This window comes from Sus scrofa, chromosome 11, assembly GCF_054392235.1.
Source record: "Sus scrofa isolate SSC_HxYL_T2T_F1_AM1 chromosome 11, Sscrofa_HxYL_maternal_Yorkshire_Landrace_v2.0, whole genome shotgun sequence".
NCBI classification, from domain to species: Eukaryota; Metazoa; Chordata; class Mammalia; order Artiodactyla; family Suidae; genus Sus; species Sus scrofa.
Window position 1 is genome coordinate 75,669,944 of NC_139393.1, and position 23,806 is coordinate 75,693,749.

The following is a 23,806-nucleotide window of genomic DNA, read 5'->3' on the forward strand; positions in this document are numbered from 1 at the left end:
GCAGTCTCGGCTGCTGACACAAGCTTGTAGTATTTTCAGAGCCAAGCCCACAAGCAAAGGAGCTTTGAGACCTAACACCAACTGCTTATTTTGGGGATTAGTAAGTGTAGGTTAAAAAGAATATAGTATGATTAAAAATTGTCATTAAGTTGGACATAAAGCTTGACTTCAGCTAGAACCAGCTATCACATTATCTTTAAAGTTTCTTGGACTTCCTGTGGTTAACGAATCTGACTAGGAACTCTGAGGTTGCGGGTTCAGTCCCTGGCCTCGCTCAGTGGGTTAAGGATCCAGTGTTGCTGTGAGCTGTGGTGTAGGTCACAGATGTGTCTTGGATATGGCGTTGCTATGGCTCTGGTGTAGGCTGGCGGCTACAGCTCCCATTTGACCCCTAGCCTGGGAACCTCCATGTGCCACAGGAGCGGCCCTAGAAAAGGCAAAAAGACAAAAAAATTAAAAAGTAAGGGTTCTCAGTAACTATATTTTTGGACCTTAACACACAACATTCTTTTAAAATCAATTCAAGAAAGCCATATAAAACTCCATGAATCAAGCTCTGTACTTCAGAACTGAAATAAACATTAATATTTATAAGTTTTTAAAGATTTTTTTCTGTATCCGCATGTTCAACAGTGAAGAAACTGTCAGTGTTTTTGGTGATACAACAGACGATTAAACAATGTCATTCCTTTTCAGGAGGATGCCCAGGAAGAATTTGGCTGGAAACTAGTTCATGGTGATATATTCCGTCCTCCAAGAAAAGGGATGCTGCTCTCAGTCTTTCTGGGATCAGGGACGCAGATTTTAATCATGACTTTTGTGACTCTGTGTAAGTGTGAAGTGAAAATTAAAGTGTAGGAAATATGTCTTCTAAATAATGATCGGAAGGCAGTTTTCCTAAGTTGTAGTGAGGCTAGATTGTTTCTGAGAGTCCTTTTGGTTTTCAGGGTCTGTGCGCTGTGGCTCTCAGGGACCTGGGGCAGGGTTAGCTGTGCCAGAAGCTGACTCGGGACCTCTCACAGCTCTGTAGAGACCAGGTCTTGTCGTGGGAACGCTGGAGCTGCGGACGACCAGATCCTCACAGGCCACCTGGGTCTGAGGTCTGGGCAGCCGGGAAGCAGGGCCAGGCAGGCTGACTGTCCTGCCCCGCCCGAGCATGCGATCAGCTTCCATTGAGAGGGACAGAAGGGAGAAAGGAATGGGGCAGGAAGCGTTTGTGGGCTTTTCCATTTTGGCCAGATTTCTTTCTCTGAGAGTGCTCAGGAAAGATCTTCCTACCAAAAAAAAAAAAAAAAAAAAAAACCCCAAAACTCTTCCTCATGCCACCTTCAGAGACTTCATCACTTAAGTTTTTGTCAGTGAAAACACTTGACTCTCTTTTTCTTTTCTTTTTGAAATAGAACTCTCTTAGAGGTAACAGGAGTGAATCTGAGACTACCCTCTAGAGATACGCTAATTCCGTGGTCTTCCAGTTTTCCTATTTATAAGAGAAAAAATGTTTATGAAAGGAATTTTCTAAATTTTGCGTTTATCCCCCCATGTTTCCTTTATTGTTGCCTGCTACTGATGAATAGTCACACGTGAAATGTTACTAGAATTCAGAAACCACTGAGCTTTCGATAATTTTTGTTGGCCAACATTTGTTCTTATGTTTGATCACATATTAAATACATACTGGAATAATAATTTTCTGTTAGTAAAATTGTTCCAAGTTTTTATGATGCAATTAACCACATACATGTTTGGAAAGAGAATGATCAATTCCAGGTGTCTGGCACCTCAGTAAGTTTGGGGATTACTGATGTACCCTTTTAGGCTCAGTTTGAAGACTGACTAGAACGTATTTATGTACTCACAGCCTAGGTAAGGAGCTGCTGCTGTGAAGAGTGAGGCTAGCATACGTAAGCGTGTTAATCCTCAAGAGGGCAGGTCGGGAGAACGTGTCGTGGCAGAGGTTTAGACACAGCCAGATCCGTGGTTGCACAGAATCCCGGGAGAGCCAGGGTGGAGTTAGAGCAGAGTGGATGCTGGAGGGTGAAATTCTGCTTTAAAATTTTATTAAGAGCTGCCTTCTGCTCTTCTCTGATTTTTGTTGGGGTCAGCTAGAAAGTGAACTTATAAGGAAGGAAATTGCAGAGTCTAGGTTAGAAAATGATAGGGGCTGTTTTCCTTTAGTTCTCCAGTAGAGGTTTTTTTTTGGTTTGTTTTTTGGGTTTTTTGGTTTTTGCCTCAGGGCAGTCCATTTCTCAGGCCTGGGAGGAATTGGGGAGGGTGGTGCACTTTAACTGAAATTCTAGTTGTCTAAAGTTACCCTGATCCTGTGGTCTTGAGTCTTTGCTCTTTCAGCTCTTCATTCAGTGCTGATCAGCGGTGTATGCTTGGTTATGTGCACCCCGGGAGTGGGTGAGGGGACACTGGGATTTGGTGCTCCTGGAATTAGAAAGCCACCTGCATCTGCTTTTGGATTTCTTTCTGAAAAAAATCGTAACTTCAGACTTCCAGTTTAAGCTAGGAATTACTATAAATATAAGATAGCATTGTGTTTTCTTATTAGTCGGGAGGATTATATAGGAAGGAACAAATAAAACTAACCAACTGAATAAGGGTAGGAGCCAGAATTTTCCCAAGCTGTTGACCAAGTCCTTCAGTAACTTGTGTTCAAAAAGCTAATGGTACTACAAAATCTTTTTTCCCCTATTTTGTTCCTGGATTAGATTCTGTCTTGTCTCTTGTGTTTGAATATAATAAGGATCTTTTCACCCCAAAGGACTCAGTATTGTTTTTAAAAGGAACAAAATGTGAGAAGGTTTTACAGTGGGAATATTTTCGTTGATGTTAATTTTAAAAGCTGTGCTTGAATCTCACAAGAGCCGAAAGCACTCATGAGCATCTGGGTTAACCTCCCTGATAGCAGGCAAGGCGGGCCGTACGGATACTCTGACAGGAAACTTCCAGATGGAGGTGTGTGATCCTGATGATGCAGTGTCTGAAACACACTAACATTCAGCTGGCTCTGTGGTCAGATCACGTATTTTCATGAAGTTGTGTTTACTTTATTAAGAAATGAGAGGGGCCTTGTGTCACTTCACATCAAAGGAAATAGTAATAGAATTTTTCTAACTTTACATTACTTATTTTTTTTAGTCTTTGCTTGCCTGGGATTTTTGTCACCTGCCAACAGAGGAGCACTGATGACTTGTGCTGTGGTCTTGTGGGTGTTGCTGGGCACTCCTGCGGGCTATGTCGCTGCCAGATTCTATAAGTGTAAGTAAAGCCACCCTGCTGAGCGTCAGCTCCGGATTCTAGAATGCTCCATCAGGGGTCTGAGCCTTTGAGTCTGGTAGTTGATGCCCTTTAAATAATAAGTATTGTAGGTTTGCTTCTTTATTTAAAAAAGCTTGTGAAGTGGATGAATGTCCCTAGATTCACTTGTTCAGATATGCCCAAACATTTGAATATGGGATAAGCAAATTCAGGTGCTGTTTCTCCGTCAGCCCCTCTGGCCTTCACTTTTGACTTAACAGGTTTGGCTGAACAACTTAGATTTGCTCCATCCAAAGAAACATCTTTAGACTAATAAAGGAGGAAGGTATATAAGTGAGTGTCACTGATTTATTCCCTAAAACAAAGAATAGATGCAGGAGTATCTTATGTAAGGGGACGTACTTATGTTATGATTTAACATTTATAAAAGTAAACCATGCTTGGAGTACCTGTTGTCTCAGCGGTAACGAACCCGACTAGTATCCAGGAAGATGTGGATTTGATCCCTGGCCCCGCTCAGTGGGTTAAGGATCCGGCGTTGCCATGCGCTGTGGTCACAGACACAGCTCGAATCCCAGGTTGCTGCAGTTCTGGCATAGGCTGGCAGCTACAGCTCTGATTCGACCCCTAGCCTGGGGACTTCCATACGCTACAGATGTGGCCCTAAAAAGACCAAAAAAAAAAAAAAAGTAAACTGTGCTTACATTGAGAAGTTCCCACTGTGGAGCAGTGGGTTAGTGATCCAGCTTGTCTCTGTGGAGACGCTGGTTTGATCCCCTTCCGGGCGCAGTGAGTTAAGGATTTGGTGTTGCTGCAGCTGTGGTTTGGGTCGCAGTTCTGGCTCAGATTTGATCCCTGGCCCAGGGAACTACCATATGCTGCAGGTGCAGCCAAAAAATACAAATAAAATAAAGTGAATTTAGATCTCACTATAAAAAGCCCTGAAGTTAGTGACTTTCGTAGCAGTCTTTTGTATTCTTGCTTTTCTAGAAGTGAAATAAAGTTTAGTGAACAAAAGGCTCAGGACCTCGGAGTAAGGATGGGGTATGACTAGGTGGCCTAGAAAGCAGCTTTGCAGGAGTAGTAAATGCCAGAGTGTGCCCAGCTTAGGAGTCCTGTAGTCTAGCTGATGTGGTCCCGCAGGTACTCTGGGTATGAAATGCCAGGTTGGTGAGGACCTGGGGCCAAGGTTCCCCAGGGCCTTCTCGTAGAAATGAGGTTTGAGCTAAAACACACAGAGTAGGGCTACATGGGTGGCCTTAAGGTGTGGTTGGCTAGAATCAACCCCAAGGAGAAATATTAGTTAGACTTTGCCAGATATGTAGCGAATGTGAAGTTTTTTATGCGTCTGTGTGTGTGTGTGTGAGAGAGAGAGTGTGTGTGTGTGTGTTTCTGTGAATTTTGTTCTTTCTTTATTAGGGCGGTCATGCGGGTTTGAACACACTTGCAAAACAGCAGGTCTCTGCTGCACGGCACTGTCCCCCTTCTCACTGGCTCTGTGTACTGGCTTCTCTCAGCTCCTCAGTCAGGCTGTGCACCCTCACTCCTGCCTAAGGGCCTTCCCACATGCTGTTCGCTCTGCCTGAGTTCGGACCCGTGCTCCTGCCTGCCAGACACACTTCCCCTTCTTTCTTCCCCATCCTTCTGGTCTCTAGCCGCCCATCAAGTAGCATATTAATCAGGCAGAGCATTCCGAGAGGTATTGTCACGTGGCCCTAGTCACAAAATCCTTCATTTTATAGAATCATTGAAACTGGGTTAGAATTTAAGAATTTGTTTTATTTGTTTTGAAGTTAAAAAGAAGGTTAGAAAAGAAAGACTCATCTGGATAACTTTCCTTTGATAACTAGATTTATTTTATGTTTCGAGCAGGACTCGTCCAGGGCAGGTCTGCGATGAGCATCTCTGATTTGGATTCTTTGATTAGGGAATATTAGGATATTTGTGAGTGTCGTTTTCTAGGAATTGGTTCCCATTGCCATCTGTTAATTTGCCCCATACCAGGCTTGCAGTATGGATATTTGGTTTGCTTTGAAGGAAAGTTTTTATCTTATGCCACTTTTATTTTCTTCTACAGCCTTTGGAGGTGAGAAGTGGAAAACAAACGTTTTATTGACATCATTTCTTTGTCCTGGGTAAGTGAACTTTTTCAGTAATAACTTTAGCATAATCATATTTTAGTTCCCAAATTTCCTATCCTGTAAGTCTAATCTTTTCTATCTTTAAGCCATGTGCCCAAGAAAATTTAATTTTTAAAAAGTGAATATGGGAGTTCCTGAAGTCGCACAGTGGGTTAAGGATCCGGCGTTGTCACTGTGGCAGTGCAAGTTTCATCCCTGATCTGGCATAGTGGGTTAAGGATCTGGCATTGCCGCTGTGGCATAGGTCACAGCTTTGGCTCAGAGTTGATCCCTAGCCTGGGAACGTCTGAATGCTGTGGGTGTGGCCAACGGAAGAAGCCAATATGTATTAAACATTTGCAAAATGACTACTGCATCCCTTACCTGGAAAAAGTATCTTTAGACATGAGGAAATTTTTTTTTTTTTCTTAAAAGTCTATTTCTTAATCTGGCATGTTGTCATATTACGCTGTGTGTATAAAAATAAAGCTTTTGACCTAATCACAGAAAAGAATTCTCACCTGAAGGTCGTTCAGGCACTATACAGTTTCAGATTTTTATCGGAATTATAGCTACTTTTGGAGTTCCCATCGTGGCGCAGTGGTTAATGAATCCAACTAGGAACCATGAGGTTGCGGGTTCGGTCCCTACCCTTGCTCAGTGGGTTAACGATCCGGCGTTGCCGTGAGCTGTGGTGTAGGTTGCAGACGTGGCTCAGATCCCGTGTTGCTGTGGCTCTGGTGTAGGCCAGTGGCTACAGCTCCCGATTCGACCCCTAGCCTGGGAACCTCCATATGCCGCAGGAGTGGCCCAAAGAAATAGCAAAAAGACAAAAAAAAAAAAAAAAAAGAGAGAGAGAATTATAGCTACTTTTTAGAATAATCCATTAAGTAGAGCGGCATATGCCAAAAATGAAAAAAGCAACCACCGCATAAAACAACAACCATGATGCTTTGGAAGATAGCTTCTGATAGCAAGTATCTGAAGTGCATCTAGTCCTACAAGTAGAACCCAGTTTATCCCCAGCTCCCCAGCTCACGGTCCTGGCAGGCAAGCACTGGCCTCTGAATAGTCAGCGACAATAAAGTAAGCCAAGTGTTGAATCTAGAAGCCAGGACTGTTCCGTCTGCAGGCCAGAAATGAAAGAACAACAGTAGCTGGAATTTTTATATGTGATTGGAATAAATATTCTCAGATTTTCCATTGAAGACTCATTTGTGTTTCATCTCTTATTCCTACAGATATGCTTAGGTTTCCCAAGTCTAAAAAGAACTTCCCAGAGGCATCTTCTAGTCTACTCTCTTTCTCTTCCATTCCCAACCAAATGCCTTGAAAAAATGGACTGCACTCCTTATTTCTGTAGCCCCCAGTTACATTTAAAATCCACGTAATCTCTCTCCGCCCCCATCTTTTAGTGAACTTGTCTCTAAGATGACCAACGACATTCCCATTTTCTGATCTAGAAACCATTTTCCCAGTCGTTGCCACTTTACACTGTCTAACATTGGGATCCCTTCTCTTTGAAACTCCTTCCTTTTTTGTCTTCATAGAAATTATGCTGTGTTCTTTTACATCTCTGATCAGACCTTCTCTGATTTATTGTCTTCATCCCATCCTTAAGAACAGGTATTCACAGGAGTTCCCGTGGTGGCTCATCGAATACCAACCTGACTAGCGTCCCTGAGGACGCAGGTTCAGTGGGTTAAGGATCTGGTGTTGCCATGAGCTGTGGTGTAGGTCGCAGACACGGCTGAGTTCTTGAGTTGCTGTGGTGTAGGCTGTTGGCTACAGCTCCGATTTGACCCCTAGCCTGGAAACATCCATATGCTAAGGGTGTGGCCCTAAAAAAAACAAACAACAACAAAAAACAAACGAGAATAGGTGTTCACTAGTGGGATTATGGGGTAAGTAGAGAGAGAAAAGAGCAGGAACCCAAGTTGCCCAGGGCACAGGGAATTGCCACTCACCTAGGAAAGGAAGGACCATTTGAAATTGACTCATGCTGATTTTGGTTTTTGTTTTTTTAGGTCCACACCCATGGTACACAGAAGTTCCCAGGCTAGGGGTCAAATTGGAGCTATGGCTGCCAGCCACAGCCACAGCAACTCCAGATCCGAGCCACATCTGAGACCTACATCACAGCTCATGGCAATGCCAGATTCTTAACCCACTGACAGAGGCCAGGGGCCGAACCTGTGTCCTCATGGATACTAGTCAGATTCATTTCCACTGAGCCATGATGGGAACTCCTCATGTAATTTTTTATAAATAAGCACTTTATATAATTATTGCAGTAGACACAAATGGCATTTGATAATACTAAAGATTTCATTAAATCACTTTTATGGCTTACTGTAAATTCTAGTTACAGTAAGTCATGAAACAAGGAATACATTTCACAAAGGTGGAGATTGTATTATTCTTTATTGGTGTATAGTTTGTATATAGAGAACGTAAATTTCAGCTATAAAACTTGTAGAATTACTAAAATTTGGGCAAAATGGCTAAATATCAGCTAATATTTCAAGATTATGAATTCCACCAATAACAAATGAACTGTTTCATTGGTAGTGGTAGTTGCATGGGAAGAAGTCTCAGGAGTATTAGCAACAGAAAATCTTGGCAGCACCTGAAATAACATCTCAAAACAAGCATGGGCCATATGCCAAGTCTACAAAGCTTGTAAGAGCTGCAAGTTCACCATGTTGCTTGATGAGAAGACCAAGTATTGCACAGGTATTTTGAGAGGTCCGGTGGCTGATGGAAGATGCTAGATGTGGCATCACAAGCCAGAGGATCTGTTCAGTGATGCTAGGACAGTTGATCGTCCGAATGATGGGAGAACAGTTCTGTTCCTACCTCACACACATGAAATCAGTTCAGGTGGATTAAAACCTAAATGTAACAGGCGTAAGATTTAGACAGCAAATGGAAGAGTATTTTTATGAGCCCAGATTAGGAAAGGCTTTGTTTTCTCAAGTTACGTAAAAGATAAAAGAAAATTTTGATGCCTTTGATCATGTAAAAAACCTGCAGGGTATATAGACATGATTACAATATTATTATAGCTATGTTTTTTAAAATGCACTCATGTGAATGAACTCATGTACGTACACTTGGTTCATGTAAAGAATTAAGTACACACATTTGGATGTTTGGGTTCTTAAAAAAGCATAAGCCAGCAAAAAGATATTTAACAAGGAGTTAGTTGCTGGAGTGTATAAATAACTTACGTATGTGACTTTACAAAAGCCCTGTGACTCACATGAAAAATGAGCAGTGAATGTAACCAGCACGTCGTGAAGGTAAAACCTCCAAAGCCAATAAATGCAGGATGCTCAGCTGCAGTTGTCAATAGGAAATGCAAATTAAAACAGCAAAATCGACAGTCCCAAGCATGGTGAAAATGTGTAAAGAGGTGATTTCATGAATTACCGCTAGGAGGTTAAGTTAGGCAAAACCAGTCCACAGAGTGATTTGGCAGTTTCTACTAAAGTTTAATTTATTTGTTTGTTTGTTTTTTAGGGCCATACCCGTGGCATATGGAAGTTCCCAGGCTGAATCGGAGCTGCAGCTGCCGGCCTACACCACGCCACAGCCATGAAGGATCCGAGCTGCATCTGCAAGCTGCTGGCCTACACCAGGCCACAGCCATGAAGGATCCTAGCTCATGGCAACACTGGGATCCTTAACCCACTAAGCAAGGCCAGGGATCAAAACTGTGTCCTCATGGATACTAGTCTCTAGCAGGGTCCATTTCTGGGAGCCACAGTGGGAACTCATCTACTGAAGTTTTAAATTCACACACCCTGTGACTCGTATAACACAGAAATTGTGACGTTAACTACATATGATTGCTACTGTACCATTTTGCTTCTACTTCATGTTTTACCCAAACGCCTGTCGTGTCTTTCAGGATTGTATTTGCTGACTTCTTTATAATGAATCTGATTCTGTGGGGAGAAGGATCTTCAGCGGCTATTCCCTTTGGGACGTTGGTTGCCATATTGGCTCTTTGGTTCTGCATATCTGTGCCTCTGACGTTTATTGGTGCATACTTTGGTTTTAAGAAGAATGTAAGTTTATAGGTATTGATTTCTTCAAATGACTTTCAACTGTGGAAATTAGCTTATGCCACCTTAAAAGATATAAGTGTTTAAAAGAGGCTACTCTTTGGAGATCTCCGTTTCATAGAAAACTGATGACTCCTTTTTTTGTCTTTTTTTTTAGGACCACACCCATGGCACATGGAGTTTCCCAGACTAGGGGTCGAATCAGAGCTGTTGCCACCAGCCTACGCCACAGCCACAGCAATGCCAAATCCAAGCCACTTTGTGGCCTACACCACAGCTCATGACAATGCTGGATACTTAACCCACTGAGCAAGGACAGGGATCGAACCCACATCCTCATGGATACCAGTCGGGTTTGTTAACTGCTGAGCCACGACGGGAACTCCGAAGATTGATAACTTCTTAGTTCGATTGCAGTCATTCTTAAAATATACTCAGAAGAGTGTGGTAGAGAGAGATTATGGATGTAAACTGAAATTGTGAAGTTTTATAAGTAAATGGAAACTAAAATAGACTAACAGGAAATGAAATGCTAATTTAAACTGATGAAAACTTTGAATTTATTGCATTAAAAATAAACTATTACTTTTTTTTTCTTTGACTGTGACATGCAGCTTGATGTGGGATCTCAGTTCCCAGTCCAGGAATCAAACCTGGGCTGCAGCAGTGAAAGCACTGAGTCCTAACCACTAGACCACCAGGGAACTGAAAAATTATTAACTTTTTTTTAACCTAAAAGTACATGCAATTTTTTTTTTCTTAGCAGTAAGTGTTTCTGGTCTATTTTACTTAACTAAAACTGGGTAGGAGTTCCCGTCGTGGCTCAGTGGTTAACAAATCCGACTAGGAACCATGAGGTTGTGAGTTTGATCCCTGCCCTTGTTCAGTGGGTTAACGATCCGGCGTTGCTGTGAGCTGTGGTGTAGGTGGCAGATGTGGCTCGGATCCCACGTTGCTGTGGCTCTGGCGTAGGCCGACAGCTACAGCTCCGATTCGACCCCTAGCCTGGGAAACTCCATATGCCGCAGGAGCGGCCCAAGAAATAGCAAAAAAAAAAAAAAAAGTAAAAAGGCCAAAAAAAGAAATAATAAATAAATAGATAAATAATAAAACTGGGTAAAACTACATATGGGTTAGGAAATAAAGCTGTCAGAAAAGTGACTATATAGTAAGAGTAGCAATTTTTTTAATGTGTTGTTTTGGAGTAAACCTTTTATGCTTACCTGCTAATATTTGACTTTAAGAAAGATTGTAATCAAGGCTTAGTCCCTCCCTCCAGTCTGTCTGTCTCCACTTCTGCTGCCCCCTTTCCACCCTCAGGCCCAAGAGGAAAATGAGAATTTATTGTTCAGTATCCTTTCCTAACTTCACTGTCTTGGCTCTTCTCTGAAAATACCCACCCAGTCCACAAGATTAAAAGAAAGATTTATAGTACATTTTGTGACAGGACCTGTCCTGCCCTGGAAAAAATTATCTGCTTCGACTTTTTAGAGACCTCAGAGTCTCCACTGCACCTACCATGCTAGGCTACTAAAGGATTTTTCAGTTCTTTGTCGTTTGTTGAATTTATGATTTAAAATCTGTGTAGCATAGGAGTTCCTGCTGTGGCACAGTGGGTTAAGACTCCGACTGCAGCAGCTTGGGTTGCTGTGGCGATGTGGGTTCCTTCCCTGGCCTTGGGCAGTGGCTTAAAGGATCCAGCGTAGCTGCAGCTGCAGTGTGGGTCACACTATGGCTTGGATTTAGTCCCTGGCCCAGGAACTTCTATATGCTGTGGTGCAGCCACTAAAAAAATAATAAAATAGTGCTCGCTTCGGCAGCACATATACTAAAATTGGAACGATACAGAGAAGATTAGCATGGCCCCTGCGCAAGGATGACACGCAAATTCGTGAAGCGTTCCATATTTTTAAAAAAATAATAATAATAATAATAATAAAATAAAATCTGTATAGCATAAATAGTAAACTGACATAGTTTGAAATTGTTTAATTACATAGATTAAATAAGGACGTTATAAAAATTGAAGAACAGTATAGTGATGTTCTGCCTTATGCATATAAATCTTCATGTAAAATAATCTAGTCCATAGAAGTAGAATATCAATGCGAATATCAAGTTTAAGTTTTGATATATCTTCATAAAAACTGTAGAAGTATGTTTTTGAACTTTTTTCCAAGGAAATGAATTTCTGCTATATACTCTTTTCTTTCCCCCTCATGGAAGTATGTTTAGGCACGTTAGGTTCCAGTTATTCTTGTACTACCACACATATTATAAAATTATATTACGAAAGGGAGAATAATTGAAAACATCACCAACAACTTGTGATCGTAAAGCTTCTTATAGCTATTCATTATCTTCTTTGTGTTCTTAAGTCTTAGTAAAATTGAGAAATTTTAATAAAGGTGATATTGTCCATCTCCAAAAAAAATTACACTGACAGCAGTTTCAGAACCAGCCAATTTCTTACAGTAAGTATATAATTAAAGGAAAAATCTAATTCTTACCTTTTTATTAACTACTGTTTTCTGAGTACTGTGTTATATCCCCTCCTGTGTGTTTCCTACTTTGTCTAAAGCCATTAGTCATTGGATCACTGCTGGCGACAGTGGTGGCTTGTTCATTAGACAGACTGAATATTGTACCTGATGTGTCTGGTTTGTTGCTCTAAATACAAATTTCACTTTGATGACTTAAGTAGATTTGCCATTAGTGCCAGTGTGAAAGATGACAAAAAGCAGGCAAATCTAGTACAGAGAAGAATTTTTAAAAATAAATATGTAATTATGAATCCTTTCCTTTTTTTTATTTTTTTATTTTTTTTACCGAAGGCTATTGAACACCCAGTTCGAACCAATCAGATTCCACGTCAGATTCCTGAACAGTCCTTCTACACAAAGCCGCTGCCTGGTATTGTCATGGGAGGGATTTTGCCCTTTGGCTGCATCTTTATACAGCTTTTCTTCATTCTGAATAGCATTTGGTAAGCTAAGGACTACGTCCTCTTATCTCCATTATCATGATGTGCAGGGCTAGCTTTCTCTTTTTGGTTCTATGGCTTACTCTTTAGACCTTGTAAATTAAGCCATTTTCAAATAATCAGAAATCCTAAGACACCAAGGGTTAGTTTATCTTTTCCATGTGGGAAAGAACTATTGTGATAGCAGCTATTACTAATCAAGGGCTTATTATTTCTTACTCTTACTTAATTCTCACTTAATTCTGACTTCTGTGAGGTATATATTATCCCATTTTATGGAGATGAAAATGAGGCTTTGGAGGTTAAGTAATTTCCCAGTGTCACACAGCTCCCACGTGACAGAAAATTAACCTCAGTCTCTCCAGACCTGTGCTCTCTAGTAAGTGATCCGTGCTGCTTCGGAGACGCTCTGAGCTCTTGATGGAGGGGATTCAAGAATGCAAGCCCTGCAGGAAGGATGGAGCTAGACAGCCTTCAACATCGTTTCTCACCCAAGAGCTCTGATTTCTGTTCACATGGAAAATCTCATAGTGGTCATTTTGAGCCACTGAGCTCGGGTGTATATGTTGCAGTATATTCAGATCCTTATTAGATCACACTGACATATGTCACAGAAAGTACCAGGCTTCCAGGTAGCAGTAACCAGAACTAAATTTGAGCTTTTTAGTGATTAGAACCTTATCTTCCCTTCCTGATTATTACCGTGTTTTTCAAATTCAGCCGATTTTATCATGTATGATAAAATGTTTGGCTCTGCCTTTCCATTAATTTTTTATCAAATGTGTCTGACTCACCAGTAGACAGACGAAGCATGTTTGGATGTAAATGAACGTTTCAGATCCTACCTGAACAGGAGGACGGAGTCCAGTAACATTGCTGTGTTCCTGTCCCCCTTTCCCCAGCCCCACCCTATCGCCTTCTAAACCGAGGAGAACTGTTCTTTGATTTGTTGGGAGAAAAAGCAGATATTTTCTGTTTAAGAAAATGAAAAGATTGTATCACTTACTGTGTCAAAGAGGAAGTACTTATCTTAACATGTTTGATTATAGGTCACACCAGATGTATTACATGTTTGGCTTCCTGTTCCTGGTGTTTATCATTTTGGTTATTACTTGTTCTGAAGCAACTATACTTCTTTGCTATTTCCACCTGTGTGCAGAGGTATGCATTAGCAATTTTCACTTATGTTAATTTGTGGGCAGTGTTTATAATTTTGGCATAAGGCAGCTTTGAATGCTATTAATTGAAGTAATTTCTGTAAATATGTGTTATTAAGGTAGAAATTGACTGTGTTCTTAAATATAGATATAGCCTTTTGTTGTTGTTGTTGTTAACGACTGCACATGTGGCATATGGAAGTTCCTGGGCTGGGGGTTGAATTGGAGCTGCAGCTACAGGCCTGCGCCACAGCCACGGCAACACTGGATCCGAGTCACATCTGCAGCCTACACCACCTCTTACATCAACACCGGATCCTGTACCTCCTGTGTGAGGCCAGGAATTGAAACCACATCCTCACAGAGACCACACTGAGTCCCTAACCTACTGAACCGCAAGCCACAACAGGAACTCATAGCCTTCCTCTTTTTCTTCTTTTTCTTGGCTGCAGACATGCAGCAGGATGTGGGTTCTCAGTTCGCAGACAGGGATTGAACCTGGGCTGCAGTGGGGAAACCAAGTCCTAACCACTAGATGACCAGGAAACTCCCATATGTAACCTTTATGATTGAACTAAGATGGTATCCCAGTTCAGTATATTTATTTAGAGCTTAACTTTCAAACGTTAATTTTCTGTGAAGGTGCTGAATTTCTATTTTTTAACTAACTTTAGAATGAGTATTCTTTTTGTATCACAGATATTTATAAATGAAAGCAAACTTTTTTTTTCCCCAGGGCCGTACCTGCAGCACATGGAGATTCCCAGCCTAGGGGTCAAATTGGAGCTGCAGCTGCTGGCCTACACCACAGCCACGGCAACACTGGATCCTTAACACACCAAGCAAGGCCAGGGACCACACCTGCGTCCTCATAGATTCTGGTTGGGTTCTTTATCGCTGAGCCACAACAGGGACTCCTGAAAATAAACATTTCATGTGGAAAAGTTTATTAAACTATTTCAGAGATTACATTGTAATGAGTTATGTTCATGGCAGCATGACAAAATCATGATGTCCTTAGGTGATGGTAGAATTAACTTTTAAAGGCTTAGATTGTAGTAAATCTTTTTTTATAGTTATTTTCTATAAGGAGATAAAATCTACTGTTAAACTTGAGATGCCTTTTTTAAAAAAATTGAAGTTAAATTCTGTAACGTTGAATCCACCATTTTAAAGTAAACAATTCAGTGACGCTTATGACATAGACAATGTTCTCCAACCACTGTTTCCGTCTCAAAATATTTTCGTCACCCCTGAATAAAGTCCCACGTCCATTAAGCTGTTCCTTCCTCGTCGTCTCTCTCCTTTAGACCCTGGCAACTACCAGTCTTCTTTTGTTCGTACATTTAGTGCAGATGCTTTGCTGGATTGTTCATTGTATGAAAACACTGATTTTCACGTTGATCTTGAACCCTGCAGCTTTGCTGAACTCATTTATTACTACACTAGTTTCTGTGTGTAGGCTTTTCAGGATTTTCTTTTTTTTTGTCTTTTTGCTATATCTTTGGGCCGCTCCTGCGGCATATGGAGGTTCCCAGGCTAGGGGTTGAATCGGAGCTGTAGCCACCGGCCTATGCCAGAGCCACAGCAACGTGGGATCCGAGCCACGTCTGCCACCTACACCACAGCTCACAGCAATGCCGGATCGTTAACCCACTGAGCAAGGGCAGGGACCGAACCCGCAACCTCATGGTTCCTAGTCGGATTCGTTAACCACTGCGCCACAACGGGAACTCCAGGATTTTCTAATCGTGGTATGCTTTTTTGAAATGTGTTTATTTTTCGCACATTCCGAAGGGTAGAAGAGATGGTGAAGTATTTTCTTTTATGAGATTTCCTGCTGAGCTATAAGCCACTCTATGTAAAAATTTTTTTAAAAAAGCTGTTTTTAAAACCTATCTTATTTAAATTATGTTAGTAATAACTGAAAAAGGGTTTCCGCTAGGTCTTCATAGATGATCTTTTTCCTAACATAGAGCTAGACTGTGATATCCATTTGGAATTATGTATTTATATAATTTATATTTTCTTTTCTTTTGGGGAAACATGCATTTTAACATACAGCCAAATGCTTCATTATTCATTAACTGTTTAAGATTTTTGCACACGCTTTTAGCCAGTCTTTAGCTCCATCAGAGGTAGGGGTGCTTCTCAGCACCTTTAATGAGGAGAAAAATTGGCGAAGTTCAGCATGAACGAGGGACTGGAACCAACAGCAAAAATTAGGTTTAGGGAGCGGTTTCCCTTCGCCGTGTTTGCTTTATAACTTGATTCTGCCACATGTTGTCTGTTAACTGGAAAGTAATTCTTGATCTTTAATTTTTTCTTTTCTACCCAGGATTATCATTGGCAATGGCGTTCATTCCTTACCAGTGGCTTTACTGCAGTTTATTTCTTAATATATGCAATACACTACTTCTTTTCAAAACTGCAAATCACAGGAACAGCAAGTACAATTCTGTACTTTGGTTATACCATGATAATGGTTCTGATCTTCTTTCTTTTTACAGGTAAGAATTAGAATGATTTATTTTTAGTTAAGTTTTAAAGCAAATCATTTACAATTATTATGCTTTTATAAAACTCATGAAGGTTTCTGCTATTCAGTACTCCTATATTTAGTTCTCAGTGCCACCAAGTGGTTTGGTCTGGCCCTGAGGTGAATATCAGTAAGCCAAAGATGAGAAAACAGAACCTGAAGAAAGAGGACTAAACGGGGCCCATTGTTGTGCTGAAAGTACAGGCGCACCTCCACCAGTACCTCTCAGGGTTTCCTCCTGTTGCTCTCTTAATGGAACAGACTTTGTTCTGCTCATTTCAGAAAAAGGGTGAAAAGCTCTGGCTACCTATGTTTAGGAGTAAGTAGAGATTGGGAAGGTGGAGTCAAGAGATTGAGATTAAATGATAGTAAGAAAAGGTAGTCAGGAGTTCCCTGGCGGCCTAGTGGGTTATGGATCCCTCGTCACTGCTGTGGCTCAGCATGTGGCCTGGGAACTTCCGCATGCCACGGGTATAGCCAAAAAAAGAGAGTAATCAATAGTACATCCCTTATTCTAGGAGTTTTAAACTACAGGTTCATGTCTCCACTTTAAAATCCAAGTACCTGGAGTTCCCGTGGTGGCTCAACAGTAACAAACACAGCTAGCTAGCATCCATGAGGACAGGGGTTCGATCCCTGGCCTCGCTCAGTGGGATAAGGATCTGGTGTTGCCATGAGCTGTGGTGTAGGTCACAGATGTGGCTCGGATCCTGCATTGCTATGGCTGTGGTGTAGGCCAGCTACTACAGCTCCGATTCAACCCCTAGCCTGGGAACCTCTGTGGTCCATGAGCGTGGCCCTAAAAAAACACACACACACACACACACAAATCCAGGCACCTAATGGGATACAGGGTGACTAATATTGGTATTTATATTCACATATCTTCTCTGTCCACCTAGGTAAGTTTTCTGTATCTCAGAGCCCTGTGGGTACTTGGTCAGCATTTGTGGAATGACTAAACTAAAAAAAGAAATCAGATGACCTTTCTTTGTCACAAAAAATGCACATCTAAAATTTTATCGAAGTTGTGTTGCATGTTATGTGAGGAAGTACAAGGGTCAGAAAGAAAGTTCTAATTATAACTTTTCTACTTTTTATTCATCTACGAATATTTAAGAGAATTAGGTGAGGTTTTAAAGTGCCCCTGTTGCTCTATCACTGTGCATAACAAGCTTTGGGCATTTCTGTTGGTTCCCACCTGGGCTGTGGGAGGGGGGGGCTGTGCCTCTCTTGGGGCTGTGTGAGAGATTTTGGTCCATAGCATAAGTCTTAATAAATCGTCTGTGAAACTGTCAAAGCCTTTGAAACCAGGAGTCCTGGCTTTGTGCATCTGTATTCGTAACATGAATGAATATATAGAACAGTTTATTCCTTGCTACACACAAAAAATAATGATCTTGGTGAATATCTTACTGTTTTTCTAGGCATATGATATAATGATAATTAAACCATCACCTCAACCTTATTGTTCTTGATTTTTAAAGTGTCGCGTTTTTACCTAGAGTAAAATGAATTTTGTAATCTAAATTATGGAGCTATATCAAATTGAATCAACCAGTGAAGTCAGTAACTTTTAGTTATTTCTCTTTTTGGAAAAGGTTTCTACATAGGATGCTGAGCCCTTTCAGTGTCTTGCATTTTTCTAAAGTGGGGGACATCCATATTTATTTCAGAACTCTGACCTGACACCGTTAAATTTAATAAGTCAGTCTATTTTATAGAGCAAAATAATAATTCCGTCACATAAGGAAGGATGTCACTTTTAGTGTGTACACTATATCCAACATTAAGAACAAAATAAAATACTGCAAGTATTTTGTTAAGAATAAAATAAACTTCCTTAGGGCTGCTAGTATGATGATAAAATGTTCTTTCTGATCTCAGAGTACCTTTCTCTGTTATCTGTAAGTTCTTGCTAATGCACATACAGTATAAATACACAGACATAAATATATATGTTCCATTTTCTGAAATTAGCCCCAGCCTGTTCCCAGGCCTTATTAATGACCCTTTGAATACCCAAAAGATATACTTGTGTGTCCTCCAAAATACACACAGTGACGTGCACAGAGTAGGTACTCAGTACATGTGTGAAGTAAGAATGAGTATGAGGTTGATAACTTCTGTAGTAATTTCCCATGTATAGTTTGACTTAGAAAATCTAATACTCTGTTTAAATTACATTTAAAACAGTGGTGAAAGCTATTGGAACATTGGAGTTCCCTGGTGTCTCAGTGGGTTAAGGAGTCTGCATTATCACTGCTGTGGGTCAGGTCACTGCTGTGGCATGTGTTTGATCCTTGGCCCCAGAACTTCTGTCTGCTGTGGGTGCAGCACCCCTGCCCCGCTCCGAATTCATTGGCACATTAAATATAGAAGTTCCACAAGGAGCATGTATATTCCCTTCTGTGTTCTCCTGACCCTGCCTATTGACCATTTCTCAGAGGGTAATCTAGAAAAAATCCTGTGCCTTAGTTTTTTAAAATGTGTTAGGCGCTTTCACAATTTAGTATCTCTTCTCTTGCAAAACAGTGTCTCTGATATTTTAGGAAAGTTAAGCGTGCTGTAGTTTAAATGAATATTGCACCCGAAGTCAGAAAAAGTGAACTTGAGTTCTGGTCTTTTATACGAGCCACAGGCCATTAGGCTGTTACCCACCCCTTGGAGCCTCATTTTTGTCACCTGTCTGGCATTTAAATTTTTTGGAATCTAGAGTGATGAATATAACTGAAGATCAAGGCATATATATTTTTTTTTCTTTTTTTTTTTTTCCCCCTGAATCATCTTATTTTACTCTCTGTAACAGTCTCTGGGGGCAGAGCTACTGTGTCCTGTGGTAGCACACCACCTCTCGTTTCACAGGGGGGTCTTTGTTGTCATCTGAATCATATCACTTTGAACACTTTGGAAAATCTTTTTGACTTATTTTAATTCTTTTTTTTTTTTTTTTTTTTTTTTGTCTTTTTGCCATTTCTTGGGCTGCTCCTGTGGCATATGGAGGTCCCCAGGCTAGGGGTCTAATCGGAGTTGTAGCCACTGGCCTACACCACAGCCACAGCAACTCGGGATCTGAGCCGCGTCTGCAACCTACACCATAGCTCACGCAACGCCAGATCCTTGACCCACTGAGCAAGGCCAGGGGTCGAACCGAAAACCTCATGGTTCCTAGTCAGATTCGTTAACCACTGCACCACTACGGGAACTCCTGTGATAAAGTATTCTTAAATAAGAAAATAAAACAGGCGTCCTCTTTATCTTTTAAATTAAGCCTTTTCCATGTAATAAAAAAGAATGTTTTAATAGAAAGCTTAAGTAATCTTATAGATTACTTAAAAAGTTTTCCTATCAATTTCTGTAAGAAATTTGGAGTAGTTCTGTATTTTTCAAAGAAGTTCACACAGCTATGATATATCCCTGGTAAGTAACAGTTTATACTTTAATTGCTTTTCTCAGGGAACCAATCACTTTAAGTCTGTAGTTTTGTGTAAATGACGAAACTTCCTTTGAAAAGGGGTTTATTTTTGTTTTTTCTCTTATAGGAACAATTGGCTTCTTTGCATGCTTTTGGTTTGTTACCAAAATATACAGTGTGGTGAAGGTTGACTGAAGAAGCCCGGTGTGTCTGGTTAAAACAGAAATAAATTAACTTCTTCATCAACAAAGACTTGTTTTTGTGACTACCTTGAGTTTTATCAGACTTATTGGCCTAGTAATCCTTCAGAAACAACGTAATTCTAAATAAACCTCTTCCCGTACACCTGTCCCCACAGAATGTGTTCTCAACACTAAAACATTTGTATTGTGATTTGATTAAGCATATATTCAGTTGTTCTCAATGAAGAGCAAATTTAAATATTATGTGCATTTGTAAATACAATAGCTATAAAATTTTCCATACTTCTAATGGCAAATAGAGGAGGCCATATTAAACAATACTGATGAAATACAGGACAGTTCCTTGTAAATAGGATTTTCTAGGCTCGGTAGGTGGGAAGAATTATTTTTCTTTGAAGGAAGTAACTTTTTATCATGGTAATTTTGAAGGATGATTCGTATGGTGTGTACTGGGGGGATGTGGCTTTAAAAAAAATCTTGTATTGTTGTAAGTGTTCCTATCTTCTGTGTTGACTTCATTATTCCCATGGTATTGGCCTTTTAAACTATGTGCCTCTGAGTCTTTCAATTTATAAATTTGTTATCTTAATAAATATTGTAAAAACGTCTCCATTGCATCATTACCTGTTATATAGTCAGAGATTCTGTAAATACAAATTTATTTACCAGTAGTGTTTTCAAATGGTTTACATGCTATTTTGTCAGATTTTGCTGATTTACATTAGCAATGTAATAGACTTTCTGAGCTTTGATCAAAATGAAATTCCAGCCTAGCAAAACTAAAATTTTCACTATTAGTAACAGAAATTTTAGTCACGCATTTCTAGCCAGATAAATTCTGTAAGTATAGTAGTTAATATGAGCCTTACTGTGCTGCCATTACGGATTTCATTTTTTTTTTTTTACCTGTTTTTCAAAGTACAGTATTTTTGATTCTTAAAAAAGTCAATTTTTATGATCTGTACACTAGCAATGATGAATGGGTCTTCCTCTTTGTGATTATATTGTCTCAATTTGGATTTCTCAGGGTCAAGAAGTAACTGTGTTGCAGCATGCTGACTGGGACTGCCTCGTGGGCAGTCGGTGGGGCTGGAGTAGCTGCCCTGGGGGTTGCCCGTTCCCTGGTCAGTGGTGCTAGGGTGGAAGGAGCTGGGTATTCAGAATCCATCCCTTGATCCTGCCACCGAGCCAGGACCCCAGCACAGGGTCCCCTCTTGGTGGCCATCACTACTGTGACTCAGAGGACACCTTCCTAACGCCTGTGCCCGGGACGATGTGGCTTTGGAGAACTCGCCAACCTGTTGAGGAGGGATATGATGAGAAACTTGAAGCTGCGGAACCGAGGTCGTAGAATCTTCTTTCGGGACATGAGGACAGCCTTTCAGGACAGGTAAGGACTGGGAACACCCCAGTGCCCTGGGGCAGTGAGTCAGTACTGAAGAGCTGCGCAGACGCCCTCCCCGTCTGCATGACTGCCTTGAGACCCAGCACGTGAATCTGTCAAAGAACTGGGCGGTCAGCCTGTGCAGGCTGGGGGCTCGGGAGTCGGGTGTTTTTGACTAACTGACCCTGGGAGGCAGTGACAGCCAGAGCTGAGGCTTAGGCTGGCTTCCTACAGCCATGGGAAGTGGTGCCTCATTGGTTACCTGTGACCATTCCAGGGGGTGTATGCCTACCTGCTGTGTGTGTGTGTGTGTGTGCGCGCGTGCATGCGCGCGCAAAAGGTGGGTAGCGGTGATGTGGAAGGCACACGGGTGTGTCTGATGGGGTGTGTTACACCAAAGAGCAGATCCCTTCCAGTAGGAAGCCTTTGACTCAATGTTCCCTTTCCCTCCTCAGAACTCATAATAATTAAATACTCATGTTTGACAGCTCTCCTGTATTGGCTTAAATATTACTCACATTTTTGTGTAGCTTTGCAAGCTTATCCTTCCAAATAGATGACAGTCTTCCCAAGGGCAGGGATCACTGCTCGGATCACGTTTGGTGTAACAGAATTTCTCGGTTGAAAGCAGGAATTTAAATGATAAGGGGTAATTGATTTAAAATGTTTCCATTGATAATGATATAAAAACACCAGTTCCACGTTTTGTTTAGCTCTCAGATTCGAGAACAATCTATCTTCATCCTGTAAAATTTTGCATTTTCATGCACATCCGGCAGCATTGTCTCCTACACTTGTTCCGTGTTCATAGACAGTTGTTAAAACAAATCAGCACTGGCAGAACTTGGCCAGCTTCTCTCTACACTTAGTTTGAACTGTTACCCGTGGAACCAGCTCGAACATAAAGCAACAAAGAGGCTAATTGAAATCAGAATGCTGGGTCATTTCTCTTTCAAACAAAACAGATGGCCCTCCTTGCTGCACTTCTGTTAAATTGGGGGGGGGGGTGATTAAATGCATTTTTAACTCCCACACATGCTTTTCTGCTCCTTAAGGGAATTATGTACGGCTCTTGAAATGAGGAGGGTTGCACAAGAGAGGGCTTTTTTAAATAGCAGAGTTTGTTTCCCTTTATTTTGAAGATTTCAGAAAAAGCACTTTAACAGGGAGAGTCCGTGTTCACAGTTTCAGCTTAAATTCTGAATATTTAATTTTCACTTATTCTGATTTTTCTTTGGAATAGATAATCCGTGCACAGGGTAAGCAATTTAAAATGTGCAAAAAGGATATCAAGAAAAGCAGGTTTGCTTTCGACCTCCAGGCCCTGCCTTCTCTCCCCTGGAGATAATCATTGTTAATAATTTCTCTCCAGAAATTGAAACTTTGCTTTTAATTTACTACTTGAAAATTAAAAATTTAATTTACTGCTTGAAACCTCTTTTTGATACCAGTTTAACTGGCAGTGTTAATAGTGTCTGGTTTCAGAGTTGGCCTGAGAGTTTTAAGAAAGCAGCTGTGGGAGTTCCTGCCGTGGCACAGTGGTTAATGAATCTGACTAGGAACCATGAGGTTGCGGGTTCAATCCCTGCCCTTGCTCAGTGGGTTAAGGATCCGGCGTTGCCGTGAGCTGTGGTGTAGGTTGCAGACGGGGCTCGGATCCCGCATTGCTGTGGCTCTGGCATAGGCTGGTGGCTACAGCTCCGATTGGACCCCTAGCCTGGGAACCTCCATATGCCGCGGGAGTGGCCCAAGAAATGGCAAAAAGACAAAAAAAAAAAAAAAAAAAAAAAGCAGCTGTGGAGATGGTGTTTTTATTGGCCAGAGTATGTTTGGTATATTAGTACAAAGCATCACTGTTATAAAAGACACCTCATTGATATTTAGTAATATGTCAAGTGGCATAAGCCACCTCTTAGGACCTGTTTGGGGAAAGAAATTTGAAGAGGAAGTTCTCTTGCTCTGTAGCTGGGTAGTGGCTCCAACTCAACTGTCCAGAGACGGGCTCAGTGACAAAGGCTCCAACACAAGAGCCCAGCTCTTGGATGCATCATGTAATTCCATGAGCTGCTGTGCAGAAATGTGGGCCCTTAGTACTGGTTTTTGAAAAACACCTTAAAATCTACCTGATGCCTGGCAAAATTGTGCCCTTAACAGTTTGCATACACCCCCACCCCCGCTCCTTGTCTCATCAAAGCGCAATTGCAGGAAAAGGTTTTTTTTTTACCTCACGTGCGAATTATGGTTTAACAAAATTTTGGTTGCATTTTTAACCATGTGGTAAACCGTGGAATGAGCTTAGTTTCCGGGGGAACAGCTGGGGAGCGGTTCCATCTCAGCGGCCTTGTCGCTGCTCCCTGAGGTGGCCAGCTTTCCGCTCTGGAGCAACCCCACCCCGAGTGTGAGGGCGCCGCCCCTTTGTCCTTGACCCTTGGCTGTGGCTGAAGCCCCGGGGCCAGGGTGCCTCAGACACTCCCAGCCCAGGCTCCAGGTTCCAGCAATTCCTCAGACGCATCCTACTGCGCCCGGGCCGCCCGGGCAGGCCCAGGAGGCTGTGGCGAGCCCCCCAGTCAAAGCCCCAGGGGGGCTGGTAAAATGCTCCCCGAGGAAAGGAACGGCAGGAGCCACTCGGTGCCCGTGAGTCGCCCTTTTCCACGGGAAGATGCCCTGG

General features: G+C 41.5%; 1 protein-coding gene and 1 non-coding gene across 8 annotated transcripts in view; both read left to right on the forward strand.

Annotated features, from left to right (window-relative positions):
* Positions 1 to 20,362, forward strand: part of TM9SF2 (transmembrane 9 superfamily member 2) — a 61,671-nt gene extending 41,309 nt beyond the window's left edge. For 2 of the 7 annotated variants that reach the window (XM_021065854.2, XM_084982218.1), the window contains 8 exons: positions 697 to 829; positions 3,145 to 3,264; positions 5,342 to 5,399; positions 9,301 to 9,460; positions 12,292 to 12,443; positions 13,490 to 13,601; positions 15,936 to 16,107; positions 19,679 to 20,362. In XM_021065854.2, the coding sequence (XP_020921513.1) occupies positions 697 to 829; positions 3,145 to 3,264; positions 5,342 to 5,399; positions 9,301 to 9,460; positions 12,292 to 12,443; positions 13,490 to 13,601; positions 15,936 to 16,107; positions 19,679 to 19,746 (975 nt within the window). In that variant the 3' untranslated portion in view covers positions 19,747 to 20,362. Of the gene's footprint in view, positions 1 to 324; positions 598 to 696; positions 830 to 3,144; positions 3,265 to 5,341; positions 5,400 to 9,300; positions 9,502 to 10,461; positions 10,866 to 12,291; positions 12,444 to 13,489; positions 13,602 to 15,935; positions 16,786 to 19,252 lie in introns of those variants that run through there. The other 5 variants (XR_014819822.1, XR_014819823.1, XM_084982219.1 and 2 more) reach the window with 5 other exon arrangements.
* Positions 11,262 to 11,368, forward strand: LOC146398698 (U6 spliceosomal RNA). The gene has a single exon (XR_014820137.1). It is a non-coding gene; the product is annotated as a U6 spliceosomal RNA (small nuclear RNA).
* Positions 20,363 to 23,806: the final 3,444 nt, after the last annotated feature.